General features: G+C 42.9%; 1 protein-coding gene across 2 annotated transcripts in view; it reads right to left on the bottom strand.

Annotated features, from left to right (window-relative positions):
- GALNT1 (polypeptide N-acetylgalactosaminyltransferase 1) overlaps positions 1 to 24684 on the bottom strand; it is a 481701-nt gene that overhangs the window by 17206 nt on the left and 439811 nt on the right. Inside the window, exon 12 of one of the 2 annotated variants that reach the window (XM_073630779.1) lies at positions 23238 to 23297. The exons of the other annotated variant lie outside the window; for it this stretch is intronic. Within the exon in view, the coding sequence (XP_073486880.1) occupies positions 23238 to 23297 (60 nt within the window). The remainder of the gene's footprint in view (positions 1 to 23237; positions 23298 to 24684) is intronic. 2 annotated transcript variants of the gene reach the window in all.

A 24684-nucleotide genomic window follows, 5' to 3' on the forward strand; every position in this document is an offset into this window, starting at 1 on the left:
CCAGAAATTGTAGCTTTTCTAGTTAAGTGTTCTTGCATAGCAAGACCACTTACTGTTATCTCACATATATATTATTCTTATTATTATAGCCAAATTTACCACCCTAACTCCTCCCACAGTTTTTACACTACATAGACAAGTAATATACCGAAACGTGCGGATTGTTCCCGAATGGTGTGCTATTACTTTGTGGAACGTTTCGCCGAATGGTTCACGAAATATCGTCATTTTTGCGGCGAAATTGGTCCCATAGGAATGAATGGGGAAACTAGAGTGGGAGATGACAAAAGCTGGAAAATCAGAACATGATTTCTAAACTGCCGCCACTCCCTCATTTTCAAGCCCACCTACACAAATCTTATATCAAAACGTTCAGCTATCCCTGCTGCCACTAAACATGTCCACGGCTAAGCCATAGTCCTGATAGTTTTCACAATATGACCATTTGTTTGCAACTCACGCCGTCCATTGACATTCATTGAAACTACACTCTAGCCCCCTCCAAATTTGAAGGGCAATTTCTAAACTGCGACTGTGCCTTCATTTTTAATATTTCAGAGACATACTATACATCAAAATCTAGGCCTGGGTCTTGTGATTCTCACAATATAAAGATCTTCACTGTAGGATGTATAGTTTTTAAAATACGGCCATTTGTTTAGAGGTCATTTCAGGAAATTTTAGCCATTAATCAGAGTGTACTGTTAGTGTTTGTTTTGTTGCCATGGTTACCAAAGCTTCTGTTATACACAGGGGGGAAGGTGGCTGGAGCATCTCAGCTCTGATTCCAGAGCCCAGGGGAGGGGACAGACACACCATGTACTGATTTATAATAGAGGAATATGATGGGGCAGTTTTGATGGGGTAATTCTGATGGGGCAGTTTTGATGGTGGCAATATGATGGGGCAGTTTTGGTGGGGCAGTTTTGATGGTGGCAATATGATGGGGCAGTTTTGATAGGAATTGTATTGTGTAGAAATTACATTGTGTTGTGTATTGAGCAGTGTGTGTGAAGCATAAACAGTACATGAGCGTTGCTAGGAAACAGTAAACACAAGATGCTGAAACCCCCCAAATGCATGTGGCCATACCTTCATCTGCGAGGCTTGATAATGCTGATAATTTACCACCCTAACTCCTCCCACAGTTTTTACACATTCGCCGAATGGTTCACGGAATATCGCCGTTTTTGCGGCGAAATTGGTCCCATAGGAATGGATGGCGAAATGTTCAATGTAATTTATTTGGTGTCCTATTACCTTGTGGAACTTTGTGAAAATCTGAAAAATACCAGTGTGAATCCGGCCTCAATGTCATTTAATTGGTGTGCTATTACTTTGTGGAACGTTTCGCCGAATGGTTCACGAAATATCGCCGTTTTTGCGGTGAAATTGGTCCCATAAGGAATGAATGGTGAAATGTTCAAAACTAGAGTGGGAGGTGACAAAAGCTGACAACCCCATGATCAGCCGAAACATTATGACCGCCCCATGAAAAAAAAAAATTATTTTTGAAAAAAAAAAAAATTTTTTTTGAAAAAAAAAATTTTTGAAAAAAAAAATTATTTTTGAAAAAAAAAAAAATATTTTTGAAAAAAAAAAAATTATTTTTGAAAAAAAAAATTTTTGAAAAAAAAAAATATATTTTTGAAAAAAAAATTACTTTAAAAAAAAAATATTTTTGAAAAAAAAAAATTATTTTTGAAAAAAAAAAATTATTTTTGAATAAAAAAAATTCATTTTTGAAAAAAATGTTCAGCTCTTTCAGCTAATGATGGAACTTTTTTACTACTATTTATACTTTTTAAAATATTAAGCTTTTTAACACTTTTCACAGTTACTCAAGCCACTCCACCCCACCCAGTTACTCCGCCCACTCCAGTTGTAGAGGCAAGAACACTTTCACAATTTCCCCAGAAATTGTAGCTTTTCTAGTTAAGTGTTCTTGCATAGCAAGACCACTTACTGTTATCTCACATATATATTATTCTTATTATTATAGCCAAATTTACCACCCTAACTCCTCCCACAGTTTTTACACTACATAGACAAGTAATATACCGAAACGTGTGGATTGTTCCCGAATGGTGTGCTATTACTTTGTGGAACGTTTCGCCGAATGGTTCACAAAATATCGTCATTTTTGCGGCGAAATTGGTCCCATAGGAATGAATGGGGAAGCTAGAGTGGGAGGTGACAAAAGCTGAAAAATCAGAACATGATTTCTAAACTGCCGCCACTCCCTCATTTTCAAGCCCACCTACACAAATCTTATATCAAAATGTTCAGCTATCCCTGCTGCCACTAAACATGTCCACGGCTAAGCCATAGTCCTGATAGTTTTCACAATATGACCATTTGTTTGCAACTCACGCCGTCCATTGACATTCATTGAAACTACACTCTAGTCCCCTCCAAATTTGAAGGGCAATTTCTAAACTGCGACTGTGCCTTCATTTTTAATATTTCACAGACATACTATACATCAAAATCTAGGTCTGGGTCTTGTGATTCTCACAATATAAAGATCTTCGCTGTAGGATGTATAGTTTTTAAAATACGGCCATTTGTTTAGAGGTCATTTCAGGAAATTTTAGCCATTAATCAGCGTGTACTGTGTTTGTTTTGTTGCCATGGTTACCAAAGCTTCTGTTATACACAGGGGGGGAGGTGGCTGGAGCATCTCAGCTCTGATTACAGAGCCCGGGGGAGGGGACAGACACACCATGTACTGATTTATAATAGAGGAATATGATGGGGCAGTTTTGATGGGGTAATTCTGATGGGGCAGTTTTGATGAAGTAGTATTTGGGAAGCATAAACAGGGCATGAGCGTTGCTAGGAAACAGTGGTTGTAAACACAAGATGCTGAGACACCCCAAATGCATGTGACTTCATCTGCTAGACTTGATAATGCTTGTAGACTCCTCCCACAGTTTTTACACTACAGAGACAAGTAATATACCAAAACGAGCGGATTGTTCCCGATTGGTGTGCTATCACTTTGTGGAACGTTTCGCCGAATGGTCCACAAAATATCGTCGTTTTTGCGGCGAAATTGGTCCCATAGGAATGAATGGCAAAATGTTCAAAAGGAAATGTTGCTAGGAAACAGTGGTTGTAAACACAAGATGCTGAGACACCCCAAATGCATGTGACTTCATCTGCTAGACTTGATAATGCTTGTAGACTCCTCCCACATTTTCCACACTACAGAGACAAGTAATATACCGAAACGTGCGGATTTTTCCCGATTGGTGTGCTATTACTTTGTGGAACGTTTCGCCGAATGGTCCACGAAATATCGTCGTTTTTGCGGCAAAATTGGTCCCATAGGAATGAATGGCGAAATGTTCAAAACTAGAGTGGGAGGTGACAAAAGCTGACAACCCCATGATCAGCCAAAACATTATGACCACCCCATGATCAGCCAAAACATTATGACCGCCCCATGTAAAAAAAAAAATATTTTTGAAAAAAAAATTACTTTTGAAAAAAAAAAATTAAAAAAAAAATCATTTTTGAAAAAAACAAAATTCATTTTTGAAAAAAAAAATTTCATTTTTGAAAAAAAAAATCATTTAAAAAAATCATTTTTGAAAAAACAAAAAAACAAAATCATTTTTGAAAAAAAAAAATCACAAATCTCTGAGGGGAATTATAGCTCCTCTCACACAGCTCTAAGGACAATTATAGCATTATAGCTCCTCCCACACAGCTTGGAGGGAAGTTATAGCTCCTCCAATACAGCTTTGAGGGGAATTATAGCTCCTCCCACACAGCTCAAAGGGGAATTATAGCATTATAGCTTAGCATTATAGCTCCTCCCACACAACTCTGAGGGGAATTATAGTTTCTCCCACACCGCTGTGAGGGGAATTATAGCTCCTCCTACACAGCTCTGAGGGGAATTACAGCTTAGCATTATAGCTCCTCCCACACAGCTGAGGAGAATTAGAGCTCCTCCCACACAACTCTGAGAGGAATTATAGTTTCTTCCACACCGCTGTGAGGGGAATTATAGCTCCTTTTAAACAGCTCTGAGGGGAATTATAGCTTCTCCCACACAACTCTGATGGGAAATGTAGCTTCTCCCACACAGCTCTGAGGGGAAATATAGCTTCTCCCACACAGCTCTAAGGGGAATTATAGCTCCTCCCACACAACACTAAGGGGAATTGTATCTCCTCCCACACAGCTCTGAGGGGAATTATAGCATTATTGCTCCTCCCACACAGCTCAGAGGGGAGTTATAGCTCCTCCCACACAGCTCTGAGGCGAATTATAGCTCCTCCTCCAACACAACTCTGAGGGGAATTATAGCTCTTCGAACAAAGCTCTGAGGAGAATTATAGCTCCTTCCACAAATATCATCATGCCATCTAAAGGAAAGAGATCTAAAGCTGCAAAGATACGCTGGACTAAACTGGATCCGGAGCCCCACAGCAGCATAGTGGATATGGAGGTTTGTGACAGTGAATGTGCCCAGGAGGTACATAGTGAACCTGTGGTGTCATTTTCATGTTCAACTCAGTGTCAAGTTCAAGAGCACAGTGACAGTGTGATGGGCACTTCTGAAAACCATGGCATGCAAGAACCATGTGTACCAAGTGAGATTTCTGTGCAGGCATCATTTCATCAGGGTCATCATGGCTATGGAAGGTTAAGGAACAAACAGTGTACATGCATGGCTCTGACATTTTTGGCATACCACAGTGAGCTTGATGATGTGAGAAAGGGTGATCTTGATCAAATACTGAAGAAGGGCAACAGCTTGTATGGCTCAACAATAAAACAGCTAAAACAAAGAAATGTCTATCAGCATCAACACTTGACAATGGAAGAAGTGCCCCTCAGAGTCAACACTGACAAATATGAGTATAACGTTGTTAAATCTCCAGTGTTATCGGGATGTATGAGAGACACGGTAGACGGTGACAACCAAGGTTGGTTTGTTGACCTCTCCACAAGACTTCAGTGCCTCAATGCAGATGTTACACATGCACTTTTTATAGTAGTGCCATATTGCATTGCATTGTTCAGAGACAAGTCTGGGAGATATGGACTGTTTGATTCTCATAGTCGAAATAAGGATGGACTTCCTGCCACTGGAAAAGGAAAAGCTGTTATGATCACTTTTACACATTTGAGTGATATGGGGGCAAGGATTTATAAGTTGTATGAATTGCTCCTTACAGACACCAGAGGCCCTATTGATGGACTGCAGTATGACTTCATGCCAGTCTCATTTCATCGTGCAAGACGTCTGTCAGATGGTTTGCTGTCCCCACTGGTGCAATCTGACAAACCACATAATGCAAAGCATGTGGAGAACAAAGTGACACAGATGACCAAAGATGTAACACACACTGGATTCCCAGCCAGCAAGCACTCTCCACGGTCAGTTGATGCGAAATCCTCACAGGGCATATGGAAGGACAGTAAGGCATTGTCCAAATTAAATGCACAGAGACGACAAAAACTGAAGACAAGACACAGAAATGAAAGAAGGCGTGATTTCAAGGCTACAAAGATGTCTGTCACCAATAAGAAAAGGACATACATCACCAGCCGATACAGAGCAGATGCTGATTTTAAGTTGAAGCAGAAGCAATATATCATTCGCAAATATGCAACAGATGCCAATTTCAACTTGAAGCAGAAGCAATACATCACCAGAAAATATGCGACAAATGCAGATTTCAACTTGAAACAGAAGCAGTACACCACCAGAAAATATGCGACAAATGCAGATTACAACTTGAAGAAGAAGCAATACATCACCAGAAAATATGCCACAAATGTCGATTTCAAGTTGAAGCAGAAGCAATACATCACCAGAAAATATCATAATGATCCTGCTTTCAGAAAACGTCACTTGCAACATTGCATGAGTTACATGAAAATGAAGCGTCAAACTCAAGCAGATTTTCGCATAACCCATAAGATGCAATGTGCCTTCAAAATAAGAATGAAATACAGACGATGGACTCGTGTCATGCGGGAATGCAGTCAACCAGTGGACAACAGCCTAATGCAGACAGCTATATCCACTTTCCATGAATGCATTAAAGCTGGGCCAACATTTGTGTGCACGATGTGTCATCGCACCCTTTTCCCTAACCAAGTGAAACATTGCATTCACAGCAATTACAAGAAGAATCTACACATTGTTGCTGCCTGTTTGACAGGGAAATATGTCCATGTGTGCAACAATCACTGTCAAGGACCTGAACAATGCACCGTACCAGATGAAAGGACCAAAGAATGGATTTGTCACAACTGTGATTTACATTTAAAAGCAGGACACAAATCATCCATGGCTGTAGCTAACAACATGGAGCTGGCGCCCATTCCCCCAGAGCTCTGCGATTTGAATGTGCTGGAAAGACAACCTTTGGCCAAAATACTGCCATTTGCCAAGATCATCACACTTCCCAAAGGTCGACAGGCAGCTATACATGGCGCTGTAGTGTGTGTGCCATCCGAGGTGGAAACCACGGTCAATACTCTACCAAGATCGCACAGCAAATCCCAGTTACACAGAGTGAAGCTGAAAAGACGTCTGACTTACAAAGGCCACCAGCTGTTTCATTATGTCAACATGGGAAATGTAGTAGCAGGTCTGTCAAAACTCATTGACACACACCCCGACTACAGTGACATTTCAATTAGAGTGGATGAGACAATCGCTGATGATGATGATAATGATGATGGGATGGAACTCGACAGTTGTGACGAAACTGAAATGATGGAGATACTTGAACGCATCGAAAATTGTGATCCATCAGAGGTACAGTCTGCATGTTTACCGGCTGCTTCTGAGCAACAGGAAGGCCATGACCAACAACCTCCCAATGCAGAGGATGAGAAGGATACACTAAGACCTGGAATTGGCCTAGACAGTTGTTTGCAGCCATCTGAACTTGGAGAGGAAGCACTGACACACGGTGATGGAATATTCAGCATTGCACCTGCACAAGGAAACACACCTGTCAGCTTCTTTAAAGTTCCTAGGCTTGAGGCAATGGCTTTCCCTGTTCAGTTCCCTACTGGACAGAATACATTGGACCAGGCAAGACAAGTCAAACTGTCCCCGAGCATGTATTTCAATGCAAGGCTTTTTTGTGTTGATACTCGTTTTGCAAGAGACACAAGCTACCTCTTCTTTGCGCAGTTTGTCACAGAAACACACATGGCCAAAAGCAGCATGTCCATCCAGTTAAGGAAAGGAAAACCCAATACCAGGGATGGACGGAAAATATCCAACAAGCTGCTACAGGACAAGTGTGAGGTTGAGAGGTTGGTGCGAAACCGAGATGCCACAAGGTTCATGCAACCACTGAGAGGGAGTCCAGCTTACTGGGATAAAAATCTGAAGAATTTGCTAGCCATGGTCAGACAATTGGGTAAGCCAACATTTTTTCTTACCTTCTCTGCTGCAGAATTCAGATGGCCAGAGGTAATAACGGCAATAAAGGCACAACAAGGTCAAAAGGTGGATTTTGCGGGGCTAGACTGGGCTGAAAAGTGTGACATTCTTCGAGGCAACCCAGTGACCACCATGCGCATGTTTGACAAACGGGTTGATGCTCTGATGCGAGAGCTGCTGTTGGGTCCTGCACAGCCAATTGGTGAAGTTATCGATTACTTTTACCGGGTTGAATTTCAGGCGAGAGGGAGCCCTCATATACATTGTCTCTGTTGGGTAGCAGGAGCTCCTATATTTGGACAAGACATTGATGACAAGGTGTGTGCCTTTATAGATCATAACATCTCATGCCAGCTGCCTGATGAAGCCAAACAGGCCTTACTTCACAGATTTGTAACAGAACTTCAAATGCACAGCAGGTCTCATTCAAAATCATGCAAGAAAGGTAACAGAGTATGCAGATTTGGATTTCCAAAGCCACCTATTAGAAAAACGAGGATAACTTACCCGATGCCAGAAGAACAAGGAGATTGTGCAATGAAACCACAAGCAGCCAAAAACAAACGGAAACCAGTCTGGGATTTGCTTAATAACCCAAAAGTGCAGCTTGAAGACATGTCACAGCTACTGGCACAGTGTGATATGACTTTGAATCAGTACAACTCGTACATTCAGGCATTGACCTCCTCAAGCGTGATTCTAATGAAGCGTGATGTCAAGGACTGCTGGGTGAACAACTACAATCCACATTTACTGACGGCCTGGAACGCCAACATGGACATCCAGTACATTCTTGATGAGTATGGTTGCATCATGTACATGTTGTCCTACATATCCAAGCCAGAACGGGAGCTGAGTGACTATCTCAAAACAATAGTCAAAGAAATGAGCCCAGAAACAGCGACAGAACGAGAAGAAATGAAAGAGGTTCTTCAGGCTTATTCAAAACACAGAGAGGTCAGCGCCCAGGAGTCTGTGGCCCGTACGTGCAGCTTGAAAATGAAGTCTTGCTCACGTGAGGTTGTTTTTCTGCCAACTGGGGACAACGCACTGAAAATGAGTCTCCCGCTCAGTGCATTGCAGAACAAACCAGCCGATTCTCTTAATGTGTGGATGACGAGTTTTGTCGACAAATACAGAGCCAGACCCGAAACACCAGAGTTTGAGTCCATGTGTCTGGCAGACTTTGCATCCCATTACAGGGTTGTCTATGGCAAGCAGAAGGAAGATGGCAAGCAAAAGGAAGACAGCAAGCGTGTCAGCCTATTGAATGAAATGGGAATGATTCAAAATCGCACGAGAGGGAAGCCTGCAATCATCAGGTACGCACGCTTCTCAGAGAAGAAGGACCCTGAGAACTACTACGGCAGACTGCTTAAACTCTACCTCCCCCACCGTTCAGAGTCATCACTGAAAACTGTAAGGTTCCCAACACACCAGGATTTTTACAAAGGCGCCTGTGTGAGCTTACCAGGAGAAGAAGCAATCCGAGCAGTGTCTGCAATTGTTACCAGCAACCAAAAGAAGTTCGAACAACACAACAAAATTGTGGAACAAGTCTTGGATGACTTTGTAAAAAACGGCCCTGTTGAAGATGCTTGGAACACCTTTGCCCCAGAAGCTGAGTTGGATAGGTTGGAATGTATAGAGGAACGCAAAGAAGGGGAGCCACTTCATGAGAATGAACAAGATGATGTTCCGGAGTATACACGTCACAAACAAACAGGTGGAATTGCGCTTACTGTGAAGGCCCCACAAATGTGCCCTGATTTCCTTCGGAAAATGTACAGAAACCTTAACCGGACACAAGCTCAGACATTCTACTCAGTTTGTGACTGGTGCACTAACCGTGTGCGTGGCCTAAATCCTGACCCATTCTATTACTTTGTCACTGGTGGTGCAGGGACAGGCAAATCACACCTGATAAAGTGCATCTATGCTGAGGCGACAAAGATACTCTGTAAACTTACCAGACTACGTGAGGAAGCAGACATATCCATGCCCAGCGTTTTACTAACTGCATTTACAGGAACAGCAGCTTTCAACATTTCAGGCAACACTTTGCATTCTCTGCTGAAGTTGCCAAGAAGCTTGAAGCCACCCTACCAAGGACTTGGAAATCTAAAAGATGAAGTGAGGGCACAGCTGTCAAATGCGGAGATCATTGTTATTGACGAGGTGTCAATGATTTCAAAGCCTCTGTTTGCCTACATCAACTGGAGATTACAGCAAATCAAAGGCAGTAAGAAACCTTTTGGTGGTATGTCAGTACTAGCAGTAGGAGACTTTTACCAGGTCCCCCCGCTGGGAAAAAGTAAGCCACTCTGCGTGTTTGAGGAAAATACCAATGACGTCTGGAAAGACAACTTTCAGATGATCACGCTGACAGAGATCATGCGACAGAAGGATGACATTTCATTTGCTGAGCTTTTGAATAGAATCTGAGTCAAGCAGAAGACTGGCACCTTAAGCAATGATGACAAAGCTCTGCTTGCTCAGGCTTTTACAGATCCCACCCACTGCCCTAATGACGTGCTACACATATTTGCCACCAACAAAGAGGTTCACAAACATAATGCTGCAACTGTGTCTGTTCTCCATTCAAACATCACCAACATAGATGCCGACGATTACAGAAAAGACCCTAAGACAGGAGTGATGCTGAGGCAACACCAACCTTTCAAAGGACACAAAGACAATCTGATTGACACACTGCAAGCAGCTGAAGGTGCCCGTATCATGATCACAAGAAACATTGATGTAGAAGACGGGCTTGTTAACGGGACATTTGGCAAGATTGCAAGAATAATCATCCAGACTGAGAATGGTGCTACTACGGTAAACAAGCTTGGGCTTGTGCTGGACAATCCAAATGCAGGACAGAGATACCGTAACAAGTCGTCTTGTGATGCTGACAACTTGGTGTACATAGAAAGGGTAGAGGAAAACCTGAGACAGAAAGGAGTTGTTCGCAGGCAGTTCCCCCTGAAGTTGGCTTTTGGATGTACGATTCATAAGTGTCAGGGGATGTCGATACAGTCGGCAGTGGTCTCATTGAAACGGGTCTTCCAACCGGGAATGGCCTATGTTGCTCTGAGTAGAACGACTACACTACAAGGACTGTACATAACCGACTTTGATGAGAAGAAGATCTTTGCTGATCCTGAAATCACAGCTTCCCTGGATTCAATGAAGAAAGCATCACTGGAAAGTGTTATGCCCCTCTTAAAGTTTCTACAGACAACAGACAAACAGCAAACATTAACAATTATCCATCACAACACGGAAGGATTACCAGCTCACATTGAAGATATCAAATCTCACCATGAGTTGACACTTGGAGATGTTTTATGTTTCACTGAAACTCATCTCTCAGGCTCTTCTGTTGCTGAAAGTCTCCAGCTGGAGGGCTACAACCTGTTCAAACGCAACAGACACCTCTCGTACACAAACCTTCCTGACATTGCAAGTAAAAGTGGCGGAGGTGTCGCCTTGTATGTCAGAAACCATTTCAAGGCCTATGAAAAGCAGTATCATCACAATATGACTGACTTGGAGTTCTTGGTTGTCAAACTGGAGTCCCCTGTACAAGCTTTGATCGCTGTCATTTACAGGCCACCGGATTACAGTATTGGCCAATTCCTTACTAACCTGCTGGGCCTCTTGGAATCTTTGGAAATAATGATATAATGATACTCTGTGGAGATTTCAATGAAGATTTTCTGTGCAGAGAAAAGAAGCCAATATCTGACCTTCTTCACTCAAGAGGATATACTCAACTGGTCTGGGCAGCCACCACAGAAAAAAACACACTGTTGGATCACATTTACATCTCCAGGGTGCAGCAGTGTCTCCAGTCAGGAGTACTGCACAGTTATTACAGCTACCATTATCCTGTGTATTGTGTTTTGAGCAGTGGTTGTGAACACGCTTAGAGCCTGCATAAACAGGGCATGAGTGTTGCCAGGAAACAGTGGTTGTGAGACAGTGGTCATCAAACAGATAAAGTGGCAATGAGGGTCAGTTTACGTGGCCATAGTTATGTGGGACCATTTACAATTAGCTAAACATCATTCTCTATATTTCATGTTCGGTGTACTTGTTAGACACTGAACTCACTTACTCCCCCCCATCCATCACAGACATCTGTCCTCATCATATAGTAAGAGGAATACCGCGCTGTAGTGCACACAAAAAGGGTACCTGTTCGTGAAATATTGTGAATGACCAAATAGGGGATAACCAAAATAGTGATGAAAATAACTTAGTGAAAAAAAATTAAAAAAAACTACATAATAACAAAAGCAGCCACTCTATGTGAGATACACACACTAATACAACAATATAACAAATATAGCAGCGCTGTAAATAGGAGTAAATACTAGTACCAGTGTTGAATAGGACTAATTGGTTAGAACCCAAATTAAATAACTAACACAGTTCTTGAAACCTAAATCAATAAGTGTTCACTGGACAGTCCTAACACAGTGAATAAAGTCAAAATAAATGTTGTGAAAATACATAGGCTCAGACCCCATTTTTTTAAAGCAGGAAATGTAAAATAGAAAAAATTCCTCCACCGCACCACGGTGGTAGCTGAAAATAAAATGCGCGCTTACCAAACGGCAAGCACAAGGGGGCTTGCGACCTTAACCCGGTCAGGGCCTTTCATTGGATGGGCTTCTAGGAAACGACATGCCACTTCATACAGCCAAAGGGTGATGATACCACTAGTCCACCAAGTCACAGGAAATCACTCTTATCATGGAGATTAATAAAAGACTCCTAGCTGGGGGGTTGATCTCATTTAGGGGTACCCCGGGAAAAGAGAGGGAAACAACATAGCGTAATCCTGGTTTTGAGGTTTATTAAAAGAATTAAAATAACACTTACAGTGTAGCAGATTCAAATAAGCATAAGAAGCCGGCTGGCTAAAACGATCACCCGTCCTACAGACGGTAGATGCAGCACGTCAGCTCGCCCTATCACACTGTCCTCATCACACTCACCCTCTCCTTCCTGTGCTATAGCCTGCTTGCTGATTAGTAAGACAAAGAAACAGCAAGGAGCAAAACTGCAGAGAAACTGAAAATTTGTAAGGGTTTAAAGTATATACTTTAATGAATTGCCTTTTATCCAAAAAGTTGACTGTTCAAAATGTTAATGTTAATGTTAATGTATAACGGAAATATACCGCCAGTTCGCTTGTGATGCAATATATTGAAATTATATGTACACTGTGTAAACTGTTTTTGACACACTTGATTTTGGGACGCGAGTCCGTCAGGTGCTATGCTTTGGCTGGGGCGGAATAAATCCTGGTAACCCTTAAGTCTGTGTCCGACAAAGTCATTTACCGATATTTCTACCTTTTACATCATTAGCACTTGTGCACTTTTTAAATTTGATCAATCAATTGGTTAGTGTAATGTTTACTATCTTTACTCACTACAAACACTCCACACAGTTACTCTGCCCATCTGCCCAGTTCAACCTTTCCACAGTTACTCCAACCACACAACAGTTACTCCAGGCACTCCCCCCAGTTACTCCGCTCACTCCAGATGTAGAGGCAAGAACACTTTTCACAATTTCCCCAGAAATTGTACCTTTTCTAGTTCTTATTATTATTATAGCCAAATTTACCACCCTAACTCCTCCCACAGTTTTTACACTACATAGACAAGTAATATACCGAAACGTGCGGATTGTTCCCGAATGATGTGCTATTACTTTGTGGAACGTTTCGCCGAATGGTTCACGAAATATCGTCATTTTTGCGGCGAAATTGGTCCCATAGGAATGAATGGGGAAACTAGAGTGGGAGATGACAAAAGCTGGAAAATCAGAACATGATTTCTAAACTGCCGCCACTCCCTCATTTTCAAGCCCACCTACACAAATCTGATATCAAAACGTTCAGCTATCCCTGCTGCCACTAAAACATGTCCACGGCTAAGCCATAGTCCTGATAGTTTTCACAATATGACCATTTGTTTGCAACTCACGCCGTCCACTGACATTCATTGAAACTACACTCTAGCCCCTTCAAATTTGAAGGGCAATTTCTAAACTGCGACCGTGCCTTCAATTTTAATATTTCAGAGACATACTATATATCAAAATCTAGGTCTAGGTCTTGTGATTCTCACAATATAAAGATCTTCGCTGTAGGATGTATAGTTTTTAAAATACGGCCATTTGTTTAGAGGTCATTTCAGGAAATTTTAGCCATTAATCAGAGTGTACTGTGTGTGTTTTGTTGCCATGGTTACCAAAGCTTCTGTTATACACGGGGGGGAGGTGGCTGGAGCATCTCAGCTCTGATTACAGAGCCCGGGGGAGGGGACAGACACACCATGTACTGATTTATAATAGAGGAATATGATGGGGCAGTTTTGATGGGGTAATTCTGATGGGGCAGTTTTGATGAAGTAGTATTTGGGAAGCATAAACAGGGCATGAGCGTTGCTAGGAAACAGTGGATGTAAACACAAGATGCTGAGACACCCCAAATGCATGTGACTTCATCTGCTAGACTTGATAATGCTTGTAGACTCCTCCCACAGTTTTTACACTACAGAGACAAGTAATATACCGAAACGAGCGGATTGTTCCCGATTGGTGTGCTATTACTTTGTGGAATGTTTCGCCGAATGGTCCACGAAATGACGTTTTTGCGGCGAAATTGGTCCCATAGGAATGAATGGCAAAATGTTCAAAACTAGAGTGGGAGGTGACAAAAGCTGACAACCCTATGATCAGCCAAAACATTATGACCACCCCATGATCAGCCAAAACATTATGACCGCCCCATGTAAAAAAAAATATATTTTTGAAAAAAAAAATAATTTTTGAAAAAAAAAAAAATAATTTTTGAAAAAAATAAAAATAAAATCATTTTTGAAAAAAAAAAATATTTTTGAAAAAAAAAAAATATATTTTTGAAAAAAAAAAAAATATATTTTTGAAAAAAAAAAATCATTTTTGAAAAAAAAAATCATAATTTTTGAAAAAAAAATCATAATTTTTGAAAAAAATGTTCAGCTCTTTCAGCTAATGATGAGACTTCAACTTTTTTACTACTATTTATACTTTTTAAAATATTAAGCTTTTTAACACTTTTCACAGTTACTCAAGCCACTCCACCCAGTTACTCCGCCCACTCCAGTTGTAGAGGCAAGAACACTTTTCACAATTTCCCCAGAAATTGTACCTTTTCTAGTTTCAGTTAAAATTTCTGGTGCTAAAAATAAAGCAGTAGATAGCAGAGTGTGTGATGTGCATTAATGCATGTAGTTTAGGCAACAAGCTTTGCGAGACAACATATCTTATGTAAAGGTACAACCTGGACCTTGTTGCAATTACAGAGACCTGATTCAAATGACTGGAAAATAACTGACGGAATCTGTACACCCTGACTGGGTATCTCCCCCAAGATGTTGCTTCCCAAACTCTGGAAAACAAGATTAGTGAATCTGGCAATAGTTACCCCAAGAACTAGGAAACACCAGTTTTGGAGCAAACCAGAATAAGAACTGCTTTTTTTGAAATCTCACACAAAATACCGTATTTATCGGCGTATAACACGCACCGGCGTATAACATGCACCCCAATTTAGGAGGGAATTTTAAGGAAAAAAAAAACTTTTAGGAGGGAAGTTGAAGGAAAAAAAACTTACATTTAAATGCCCATCATTGCAGCCTTCTCAGTGCAGCCATGTCAGTGCAGCCTTGTCAGTGCAGCCTTGTCAGTGCAGCCTTGTCAGTGCAGCCTTGTCAGTGCAGCCTTGTCAGTGCAGCCATGTCAGTGCAGCCATGTCAGTGCAGCCTTTCCCAGTGCAGCCTTTCCCAGTGCAGCCTTTCCCAGTGCAGCCTTTCCCAGTGCAGCCTTTCCCAGTGCAGCCTTTCCCAGTGCAGCCTTTCCCAGTGCAGCCTTTCCCAGTGCAGCCTTTCCCAGTGCAGCCTTTCCCAGTGCAGCCTTTCCCAGTGCAGCCTTTCCCAGTGCAGCCTTCGATCCCCTGTCCTGAGCTTTAAAATCGCCGACCGCGATTTAAAAAAATGGCGCCGCCGGCGCCGAAATACACCGAGCCGGTCCTCGGCTCTTTCCGGCGGCTCTCGTTCACTTTCGGCTCCACTCGTAGTCCCGAGCGGAGCTATCCGAACCTAGCCGAGTAGGTTCGGATAGCTCCGCTCGGGACTACGAGTGGAGCCGAAAGTAAACGAGAGCCGCCAGAAAGAGCCGAGGACCGGCTCGGTGTATTTCGGCGCCGGCGGCGCCATTTTCAAATCGCGGTCGGCGATTTTAAAATTGTGACAGCTCGGGATCGCAGGGGATCGGCGTATAACACGCACCTGCGACTTTCCCCTGATTTTAAGGGGAAAAAAGTGCGTGTTATACACCGATAAATACGATATATACACCAGGATGACATCCCCCCATTTGATCATATTACCCTAACAATACAACTGTAACCAGAAACATAATTAAAGTGGAGTTCCACCCACTTTTACAACTCTTCAGCATCCCTCACTAAACTGTGCACTGTAAACAAACTGGATATTTTTTTTCTCAGCACCTACTGTATATCTGCTGTATTCATTTTTCACTTCCTCCTCCTTGGCCGTGGCCAATCGCATCATTTCCTGTTTGCAATGCCTTCTGGAAAGGGGCGGCAACTTCCTCTGACACTGCCGTTGCTGTGGAAACCTGACCTGAAACCTATTACACTGCTTGTCCTGCACTGAGCATGTGCAAGATCTGCAAGGATGAGATCCAGGAAGAAATACAGTCTGGCTTCAGATGCCCACACTTAAGATGGCCACGGCCTACTGCAAGTTTATAAAATATCAAACTACTGCTATAAACTAACAAAACAGGCCTTAGTTTTCAGACTAACTTTACTAGAATACATTAAGCTTGTGTATTATAGGGGTATTTTTATTTAAAAAGTATAATTTCGGCCGGAACACCACTTTAACTAGTCATTTAAACCAGCCTAGGTGCCTAGACTATTTGGCCCCTACAACAGTGAATACAAAAGACACATTGATACAAGTATAAACACACAGCCCACAAGGGTAGTGTGCTAGTAGACAATGGCTGAGTTAATTAGCACAAATAACAATGGGTAGAAGATGCTTATCTCTTATTTATCTAGTCCATTGCAGCTTTGAACCTGCACCTTCTTGGTTCAAAATGAAAAAAAAAATGCATTCTGAGCCTATTACTTGCTGTAGCATCATGGGACCATCCACAAAACTTCATATACCAGAATGCACTGCATCACAGAATAGGGAGTGTTTACCACTCTAAGCCACACCTCCTGATTTACTATACCATCTTTTTTTTTTAATTTCCACTCACTTTCTTTCTTCTTCCTTTAAAGTGGCCATACACTGTACAATTTGTACAATCTCCATTAGATTTACCATCAGCTATGTAGTGCAAGCTCCTGTCTGATTTCAAACAACTTGAATAGATTTCTCAAGTGGATCCTCCTATTCTATATGGTAAATCTAAAGGAAATTGTACAGAGATTATACAATCAGATTGCATAGTGTATGGCCAGCTTTATACAAGTACGGGCGGTCCCTGGATTACAAAACATCCTACTTACAAACTGAGGAAGACAAGAAGGGAGAGGAAATCTACCCCTAGGACGGGAAATTCACTCCTGTAAGAGTTATCATGGGAAACAGGTGTCTCTACTTAAGGTTTATCACCTATCCCTGTTTCCACAACAACCCAACATTTTCAAAATCCAATTGTCACAGGGACAGAAAGTGAGGTGAAATCTTCTGAACAGGGGCACAGACAGCAAAACAAATGTTACAGGGGTGTTAACCCTTCCCTATGCCATCCACAAAGCATAATTTTTTTTTCTTTCAATATTTTTATTGAAGATATTGCAGATTACAAAATGCAGACAACAAACTGAGCAGTAATAGAACAAACTGAGCAGTAATATACACTTGAAGCATATTGTTGACAATGTTATACAATTAAAGTGTGAGGGGGAATATGTAGTTTTTTTTTTTTAAAAAAAACAACATATACAGGAACCATAACATGAATCAAACTGTTGCCTATAGAGGCGTACCATAAAACTCATAGCTGTGGAACGTATTTAGGACATGTGGGCCTAAGACCCTCCTAAGTAAGCCAGAGGAGATCTTTTACGGGTTATTTCGTGAGACCCGGTGTCTCGCCTCATCCTCATGCACCCCTAACGGGAACTAACTGTGCGTGGGAGAGGCTCGTGGTTCCTTTGACTTAAGTCTAGACCATGCCAGTCTCTTGTTTGTGTTCCTCTTAGTATTAGTTCCTGATGTCACTATGGATAATCGATGTGACGTTTTTGAGAAAGTTCTGTTTGTGGAGACATCTTATGGTTATGGGAGTGTGGGGAATGGCGGAAAGAGGGTATTAGGAGAAAAAAAAAAAAAAAAGAAAAAGAAAAAAAAGGGGGGGGGGGGATAATTCAGGTTGGGTATAAGGTTTTTTTTATGAGATAATCTATACTGCCCCCCAGGCCAAGCTATGGGGAGATTGACATAATGGTATTATATTCTGTTGTTGTTTTAAAGTGAAGCCAGCATGCCCATGTTTTATGAAATTTATTCGGGGTGTCACGTGCTTGATGGGTTAAATCTTCCATCTCGGCTATTTTCCCTACTCTACGGAGCCATTCAGATGTACTGGGGGGAGAGATAGATCGCCAGTGAGTGGGAATACAAAGTTTTGCCACATTGATGAGGTGCAGGGTAAGGGATTTTGTATAGGCCGATTGTGGTATTGACGTATGGTGTAGGAGATATTGGGCTGGTGTGAAATCTGGGGTATACGTGGTGATCTGTGATGTGAGACGGTGAACTTCGTTCCAGTAGGGTTGGATTAGGGGACATTCCCACCAGATGTGGATTAAAGAGCCGTGAGCAGTGTTGCATCTCCAACAAAGTGAAGAGACACTGGGGTGGAATTTGTGAATTCTATCTGGTGTTCTATACCACCTGGAGTATATTTTATACCCGTTTTCTTGCGCGGAAACATTTAGGGAACCTTTATGAATGTGGGTGTATATGTTTTGCCAGTCTTCTTGCGTAAGGTCCGTGGATAGGTCTCTCTCCCATTTTTGGCATGTCACATCGTCAGTGGTAGGAGTCTCGGGAAACATTAAAGAATATATAATTGAGATTACGTGTTTCTGAGGGTCGTGTTTGTTGCAAAGGGCTTCGAATGGAGTATGGTCTCTAGACCATTGAGATTGTGGAGTTGAGTTTTGTAAAAAATGACGAATTTGAAGGTACTTAAAGAAGGGGATGTCCGTGTCTGGGAGTCGGGCTGATATGTTGAGGAAGGATACCAATTTGCCGTTATCGAAGAAGGATTTTGCTCGAACAGATCTTGAGGTAGATCCGTCATGGTCAGCAAGGAGCGGAATACCCGGGGGAAAATCTGGGTTTTGATTGAGCGGGGTCATTGGACCAGGAGATGAGGCAATGTTCAGTTTTTTACAGACTGTGTGAAAAACTTTTATCGTGGGGCCTGTCAAAGGGTGTGATTTGATTTCCTGCGGAGCGTTGTGAGGGTTTATCCAGGGTAGGTGATGAATAGGTAGGGAGGAGAACGCCTCCTCAAGGTCTATCCATGCTTTGGTTTTGGAATGTAAGTGCCAGTCTATGATCCTAGCTAGGTGGCATGACCAATAATATTTTTGTACATCAGGGAGGCCAATGCCTCCTTTTAACTTTGGGGACACTAATTTCCCCCATCGTACTCGTGCTTGATTGGCAGTCCAGATAAAGTTTAGACATAGTCTTTTATAGGTAGAAAAGAATGCTGGTGGCAGTTTAATCGGGATTGTTTGTAGTAAATAAAGAATTCTGGGGAGGATGTTCATTTTTACAATTGCCGCTCTCCCAAACCATGAGAAGGCACCTCTGTTCCAGTCCTGGAAGTCTTTCTGTAATGTTTGTAGAAAGGGGGCAAAGTTTTTAGAATAGAGGTCACTTAGATTAGATGGTAGCTGAATCCCTAGGTAAGTTATGGCGTTTGCGTCCCAACAAAATGGGAAGTTGGTTTTGCATAAGGTCACTGTGGATTCCAGTAGGGATACATTAAGGGCCTTGGATTTGGTGAAGTTTATTTGAAGATTGGATAATTCTTTGAAGAGGGTGAAGTCTTTGAGTAGGTTGGGAAGTGTGATAATGGGGTCCGTGAGAAATAGTAGGACATCATCGGCATACGCTGTGGTTTTATATTGTTTATTGGCTATGTCTACTCCTTTGATGTCTTGATTGGACCTAATCTTACGGAGTATAGTTTCCATTGATTGTATATATAAAAGGGGGGATAGTGGGCACCCCTGTCTAGTTCCATTCGACACAGAGAAAGCGTCCGACAGGTGGCCGTTAACCCTGATTTTTGCAGTTGGGGACGAATATAGGGCTAAAATATATTGAAGCATGCGTTCCTTAAATCCTATTTTACGTAGGGCTTCTGCCATGTAGTCCCAGGCCACTCTGTCGAACGCCTTCTCTGCGTCGAGGGAAAGAAAGAAACCTGGAGTGTTGGAAGACGATAGCCAGTGATGGATGTTGATGGCCTTTAGGGTATTGTCTCTGGCCTTTCGGCCTGGGACGAATCCCACTTGGTCCAAAGAAATTAAAGAGGGGAGTAGGGGAAGAATGCGATTTGCTAAGATTTTAGCGTAGATTTTTACGTCTACATTTATGAGCGAAATAGGTCTGTAGTTGGAGACTATGCTGGCATCTTTCCCCGGTTTCGGTATTACCACGATGTGAGCTTCGAGGAGGTCACTACATTTGTCAGGTTGGTTATAAAGTGAATTGAAAGTTTTTAGGAACTGTGGTATGAGAGTTTCCATGAAGGTTTTGTAGTAACTGACGGATAATCCGTCTGGGCCGGGGCTTTTGCCCGGTTTCATTTGTTTAAGGGCTTCAACGGTTTCTTCCATTGTGAGGGGTTTGTCTAAGTCATTGGCTTCGTCGGCGGTGATGGGACGTGGGCTAAATTGCGTCAGAAAGTCGTCTAATAGCTTTTTCCTGTCATTGTTTGGGTCGATCCGCTGAGGGGTATGTAGATTGTATAGGTTGGAGTAGAATTGTTTAAACTGTTTAGCTATACCGTTTGAGGACTCTATTTTGTGCCCCTGGGGGTCTAAGATATAGTGTATGATTGAATTTGCTTTTTTGGTATGGAGTGCTCTAGCGAGCATTTTACCAGATTTGTTCCCAAATTCATAAAAAATTCTTTGCGACAGGGCAAATTTGCGTCTGGTTGATTTCCCAATTTCCTCCAGGAGATCCTCTCTGGCTTTCAATAGCTCTCTGAGGGTTTGTTCTACTAGTGATTGCTTGTGCTTTCTTTCCAGAGAGTGAACTCTGTGCGATAAATGTGATATGAGTGCTTGTCTGGCTTTGCATTGCTGTGCGGCTATTGAAATTAATTCCCCTCTGATGACGCATTTATGAGCCGACCAGAGGGTCAATGGCGAGGTATCAGAAGATGCGTTTTCTCGGAAATAATGCGATAAGCAATCATTAAGTCTCTTTGTGTGTTCAGAATTTGTGAGGAGAGAGTTGTCTAATCGCCAGGTCGTATGTCTCATGGAGGATGCCGGGAACGTAATGGTGACAGAGATTGGGTGATGGTCTGAAAGGACATTGGGTCTATTGTAGCAGTCAAGAGTGAGTCTAAGTCAGGTTGAGATAAAAAAAGTAGTCTATCCTTGTATATTTGTGGTGAGGGGGAGAATAAAAAGTGTAATCTTTAGTATTTGGGTGTAGTGTACGCCACGTGTCATGTAAGGCCAGGCCGGTCAATTGTGTTTTGATTGCACGGAGAGCACGATAGGTGGTAGAGGAGGTACCTGAGGATGCGTCAAGAGAGGGGTTGAGGGCTAAGTTGAAGACACCCCCGACAAACCAGCAGACCCTTGGAGAATATGGTGAGATTTTGGAGAGTGTCTCGAAAAAAGGGGACTTGCTGTTTGTTGGGGGCGTATAGGTTGGCCAATGTAACAGGTTTGTTATGCAATTTGCCCTTTAGAAAAATGTAGCGTGCGTTGGTGTCAATCAATGTGTCATGAATCTGTATGGGGCAGTTTTTGGAGATTAGGATGGAGACCCCTTTAGATTTAGAGTCTTTATTGGTGGCGTGGTATACCGTGGGGTAATATGAGTTGGACAGTTTGGGAATACTGTCTGATCTGAAATGTGTTTCCTGGAGAAACGGGGGTGTTGAGTCCCTTTACGTTTAGGGAGTAAAGCTTGACCTGGGGGGAGGGGGTACTTGTCGTGGGAGGAGGCATGATGGGGTCTGAATTTTGCATCCCGCGTTAGGTGTGGGAGGGGGTGTAGGGTAGGAGAACGTTGGCGGGTAGTGTACCTGAAACGTCAACCGAATAGGTTAGGGGACTGGCCCTTCACCTGTAGATGTAAGTTCGGTAGGGTACAGAGTGAGGATAGAGAGAACCTATCCACGACAGGCAAACCCGGATCCAAACTGCTGTGTGGGGGTTGGAAAAGACCACACGAAGAAGGGGTGAATGAACGTTGGGATAATCCGTTACCCTCATTGCCAAAGACAGGCAAGTGTGTGTGTGGGAAGCCTTGGTCGTATGTAGTTTAGGCCGACCATGGGTATGGAGTATATGTGGGGATGAGTCCTAAGTGGTTGATCTGATTTATTATTGTGATCAAGTAGTATGTAAGGAGCTAATATAGAGGCAGAATATTGCTGCCTAGGTATGTGTAAATGGGACTGGGTGGTCCATGGAGTCCAGACTGAATGGGGTGTATATATTTTAGACTCTCTAGAACTAATAATATAATTGGTAGCAGCTAGTAAAACAGGAAAATAAACAACAAACATAACTCTGTAAACAACTATCAGCATACTCCTGCGTGCTATGGACACAACCTAGATGTAGGATTGCCGGGGGAGCTTTAATTTCCGTCCCTTAGGTGATGACATGCAGGAACCTCGTGGTTAAGCATACCGTCCCCTGATGGACCATACGGTGGGGTATTTTGAATGGGGTGTGGTGAATCCAGTATGCCTTGGTATTGCATAGCCGGGAGTCTTATTCGTCCGCTGGAGGATAATAATATGGTCATCACCTTCATGGACGGGATGATTACCATAACCTAGGCAGTAAGGGGATCAGTCCCGTTCAAACATTAGGTTGTGTGTGGAACATGGAAAACGTAGTTCTTCTTACGAGTCAATCCGAGCTACCCCCACCATCCCCGTCTGCCCCGTGTGATTAAAGTATTCATAGGGTGGGAGGGACGCCAAGTAGGTGTTGTATAGTTTAAGAGGAACCGACTGTGGCGAGGTGGTCCAAAGCCAAAGGGGTCTCCTAAACTGAGAGAGATGGGGGAAGCAGGTTATTGGGGTGACTGGTAGCAGGGGAGCTCAGATTAACCCGCATTTGCAAACCTTGCATATTTATGTCGGACATAAAATAAGCATATCTTTAGATTTCCTGCACTAGGATGTTTTGATTCATCACATTTCATAGTAGGAATACCAATATGAAAACAATAATTTAAGTCACTTAGATTTGCGTGGGCAGGAGAGAAAAGAAATAATAATAATACAATGATGAACTTGTGTCATAACTAAGTAAGTAGCATTAATGGGACTATTAAGTCTCCCCGTTAGCAAAGTTAATTGGCAGTAATACGAGAGCTCTATTGCCACTATGAGATGGTAGGGGGTAAGCAGAGTCTCTCATTTGATGGGACACCTTGACGCATGAGGGTGCGTTTCTTACCCATCCTGTGGAAACGACCCTTCTCAAAGGTCCCAGTTGTAGAGGGGAGGCGCTGTCCAACTTGAAAAGGGAGAAAAGAGAAAAAAAAAAAAAAAAATTATGAGTCTAACCATTACCTGCAAAGAAAATATATATTTTTTTTCCCTTTTTTTCCTAAAAGAAACTACTTGTACTAAGAAAAGAAGAGGGATGTAAGCAAACAAGAGAACTGTGCTGTGGATCTGATAGATTTCTTGTTTTAACTTGATGGGGGATGATCTCGGTTTGGTCCAAAATCCCGTCTGGCCCTTCGATGGCGCGGAGAGTCGGAAGGACTGGTGCTGTTGTGAGGACCTCTGGTGGATGCGTATGACCTGGTGCCTGATGTGGATCTGCGTCTGCGGTATCTGACATTCTGCGCATCCATGGGTTCTTCATGGCGTTGATCTCTCTTGGATGTAGGATGGCGGAATTCGGCGTACCAGTTCGGAACTTCCACCATTGGGATGCCCATGATGTCACAGAAGGAAGGCAGGTCTTCGGGTACTCTGAGCAGGGCTGTGCGTCCTTGACATGTAGCAGAGAGACCAAAGGGGAATTTCCACATGTAAGATATGTTTTTGGCGCGAAGAGTGTCCAGAAGTGGTCTCAGGTCTCTTCTGTTCTTCAGGGTAATGCCTGACAGATCTTGATAGATATGGATCTCTGATCCTCCATGTGTGAGGTGAATCCTGTTTCTTGCTTTGCGGAGTATATCTTCTTTCAGTTTGTAGTCAACTAAGCAACACACAACATCTCTGGGGGGGTCATTTTCTCTGCCTTTTGGTCTGAGGGCACGGTGAATGCGCTCTAGCTCTATGTTTGTATGGGCCGGTCTGTCTAGCAGATTGTTAAACATAGCTGTAATGGTGGTAGGAAGCTGTTCTGTATCCACTGTTTCAGGCAGTCCCCTAACACGCAAGTTATGTCTTCTGCCCCTATTATCCAAATCTTCTACGTGTCTCTGGAGATCTCTTAGCTGTAGTGTGTGGGCATCTACCCTGTGGGTCGTTCTGCGGAGGATCGTATGGTGTTGGGCTGTGGTGTGTTCCACTTCCTGTACCCTGTCAGCAATGGCGCGGATGTCAATGCGCAGGTCCGCAATGGCCGCTGACAGGGTATCTTTAATATCCGCTGCCACTGCTCTGAGGTCTAGGAGGCTCGGGTGTAGCTGTGCTAGTGCCGTAGGAGCGCCTGTATCTGAGGGGGGGAGATCGTGCGCAGCTCCAGGCAGTAGCGGTGTGGAGGACTGTGAGGGAGTCTGACGGGATGCCGCCATGTTGGATCACTGGGAGCGGAATAACTCGGGGATACTCTGAGTCGTACCGCTCTGCTGTCTCCTCGGTGAGCGGGAACGGGAGGCGGAGGAGGTCCGTGAGGCAGTTCCCATCGTGGTGTGGCCGGCAGTGTGAAGACAGGCTTTCCTGCA

This window comes from Aquarana catesbeiana, linkage group LG05 (genome assembly GCF_042186555.1).
Source record: "Aquarana catesbeiana isolate 2022-GZ linkage group LG05, ASM4218655v1, whole genome shotgun sequence".
Taxonomy (NCBI): Eukaryota; Metazoa; Chordata; class Amphibia; order Anura; family Ranidae; genus Aquarana; species Aquarana catesbeiana.